Genomic DNA, 2,747 nt, shown 5'->3' with positions numbered 1-2,747 from the left:
GGGGGGGGGGCGGGAGATGATGGCTCAGTGGAATAAGCGCTTCCCTGGCAAGTGCAAGGGCCTGAGTTCAATCCCCAGTTTGGCAAAAAAAAGTCACTAACCTGAAATATCTCAGTTGAGTATGAAGTTTCTGTGTTGGGAGAGTAATGAAGAGAAACAGGTAACATACATGTAGAGCAACAATGAATGTGCAGCCAGATTGCACTGTTACCTGACTTTATTGGGCTCAAGCAATTAAAAAAGAAACTAAAATTAATTTTTAGAAACTAAAAAAGTTTTTTTTGAAACAAGGTCTTGCTATGTAATTCAGGGTGGCCTTGAATGCACTATGTAACCCAGTCTGACCTTGTCAAAGCCATTCTCCTGACTCAGCCTCTTAAATGCTGTTATTATAAGCATGCAGCACTGTACCCAATAAAATTAATTTTTTTTTTTTTTTGGTAGAACCGGGGATTGAACTCAGGCCCTTGTGCTTGTCAGGCAAGCACTTATTCTACTGAGCTATCTCCCTGGCCCTAAAATTAAATTTAAAGCCCACATATTTGTCAAGTTTCAAAACAAGGAGGCTTATTAGAATAACAACCAGAAAAATTACTTTTTTCTGTGCCTTCATAATATAGTGTTGTTTCTCAGTGTCTTAAAAATACTTGACATTGACTTACCTGAATCATCAATCCAGAATAAATTAACCACTGATGTACATGTTAATACCTAAGCAGCCACAAAAACATATATGTAAATGATTTTAGAGACTATAAAACTTACAGAGCCAAAAGCAAATCTCCAGAGAGGAATAACAGTAAACAGGAACTAAACACATAGTATTACCAGGGAGAAAATAAAGTGCAAAATATGGACATACAACAGAGTGGCAATTCTACAAAAGTCTTCTTAAAAATCTTCAAGAGGAGAAAACTTGCCAGAATTAGTGAACAGTGCCAGGAAACAACAGCTTGCCAACAGAGATCTTGTTTTAAAGCAAGACTCATAGAAAGTGAACACCCAAAAGTCCATGTTTCCATTACTCAAACTTAAGTTTCAGAAGGGCCCTGCAAAAGTCATGACCACCAATGAGCTCCATTAAGTGTTGCTTAACAAACAGGATAACCAACAGCAAATAAATTGGGAAACAGAGTTCACTTATTAAAACAATTTTTTTTTTTTTTTTTTCCTGCAACAGGGTCTTGCTGTGCAGTTCAGGCTGGCCTTGAAACTCACGGTGATCCTCTGGCCTCAGTCTCCCAGTGCTGGGATTTCAGGTGTGTGCCACCACACCTGGCAGAAGTTAATTATTTTATCTTCAGCATGCACATATTGATGTAAAACACATGAGCATATTAAGGATGTATGTTTTTCTTCATCTCTATCCTGGCTCCCGGGAAAAAGACTTTTCATTCTCTCATAAAATGCCAACAGTCTCTCGACTCTAACACAGTAATGGCAACCTTTACCCCAATGTTAAATCCTTAGAAGTTAGTACAAACCTAGACCAAGAAGACAAGATGGCAGGAAGCTATTACAAGGCAGCCAGACAGGGCTCGGTGGGCTAGGCCAAGAAGCACAATGCCACCAGCTCCAGAAAGTAGAAGCTGGGCAATTGAAGATGGGGTGAGTTTTGATCAGAGGAGCTGGAAGGGACTGACAGGTGTCTGGTATCTCTCAACCTGGACATCATGGGAGGACTGTAACTGGCTTTTTGAAAAGGAGAGACTAGGGTCCCAGAGTTAAGTAGACCTAGAGTTTTCTACTTAGTAAAGAACTAGGCTCTGACGCAAGCAAAAAGCCAAGAGGAAAGACTTCGAAAATAGGTTTTAGTAATGATCTTCCCATTACAAAGTGATCTCCCTTGTTCCCACCACCATGCCTGGCAGAACCACCACCTCTGCTTAAAGGATGTGTCCCTGTCACCCCGTGGACAGCGATTAAACAAGTGAGCGTCCGGCTGCTGGATGGAAGTGAAAGTAGACTTTGGTGGAAAAGTTTCGAGCCGGGATTCTGTACTTAACCAAAAGTTAACTTGGTCGGGCGGGGTGGAGGCTGTACTCGCGAATCCAGGAAGCGGCAAACTGAGCAGGTGGGATACGAGTAAGGGGAAGCGAGGCTGCGGAGAGAGTTACGGAGGCGAGGGGGGGCTTCCGCGGGCCCGGGGAGTACAGGGCAGAGCAGAGGGGAAAGCTGGTTGCTGGGGAGGGGGGCGACTCGCTCGGGACGGGGCTCTGCCAGGACGCCAGCCTCGGGCTAGGCGGGGACGAGGCTGAGCCGCGCGAGCTCCACGGAAGCGCACCTGGCGGCGAAGGGGCCGGGACAGAAACTTCCCGGGTGGGCGCGAGCAGGCGGGACCGTGCGGCCCAGTGGCGGCCGAGCGCGGAGGGGACACTGTCCACCGGTCCCGGGCAGGGTCGCGATGGGTCGGCCCAGGATGGCGCCCTCCTCCTCCTCATCCTCTGTCACGCGCACCCCGGCCCGGCGCACCCCGGCCCTGCCAGGCCCGTCTGCTGCTGCCCGGGGCCGCGACGCCGCGGCTGGTGGGGGAGGGGAAGGGAGGGGGCACCGGGCGGCCGAACCCCGCGGGCCGGAGGGCGGCGTTACCTGAGTCAGGGAGAGCTGGGCTGCCGCGGCCATGGTGTTTCCATCATGCATGGGAGGAGAAGGAAGGACAGGCGAGCGGACAGGGGCTCGGGGCGGGGTGGAGGCGGAGAGAGCGGCCGTAGGCAAGGCGAGGACGGGCGGGCGGGCCGGCGGGCGGG

At 49.6% G+C, this 2,747-nt stretch overlaps 1 protein-coding gene across 3 annotated transcripts in view; it reads right to left on the bottom strand.

Moving 5' to 3' along the window:
* Positions 1 to 2,716, bottom strand: part of Eps15 (epidermal growth factor receptor pathway substrate 15) — a 187,753-nt gene extending 185,037 nt beyond the window's left edge. For all 3 annotated transcript variants that reach the window (XM_004639135.2, XM_023724226.1, XM_023724227.1), the window contains exon 1: positions 2,590 to 2,716. In XM_004639135.2, the coding sequence (XP_004639192.2) occupies positions 2,590 to 2,640 (51 nt within the window). In that variant the 5' untranslated portion in view covers positions 2,641 to 2,716. The remainder of the gene's footprint in view (positions 1 to 2,589) is intronic.
* Positions 2,717 to 2,747: the final 31 nt, after the last annotated feature.

This window comes from Octodon degus, unplaced genomic scaffold, assembly GCF_000260255.1.
Source record: "Octodon degus isolate 3935 unplaced genomic scaffold, OctDeg1.0 scaffold00107, whole genome shotgun sequence".
In the NCBI taxonomy this organism is placed as follows: domain Eukaryota; kingdom Metazoa; phylum Chordata; class Mammalia; order Rodentia; family Octodontidae; genus Octodon; species Octodon degus.
This window is presented reverse-complemented; position numbering and strand designations above follow the sequence as displayed.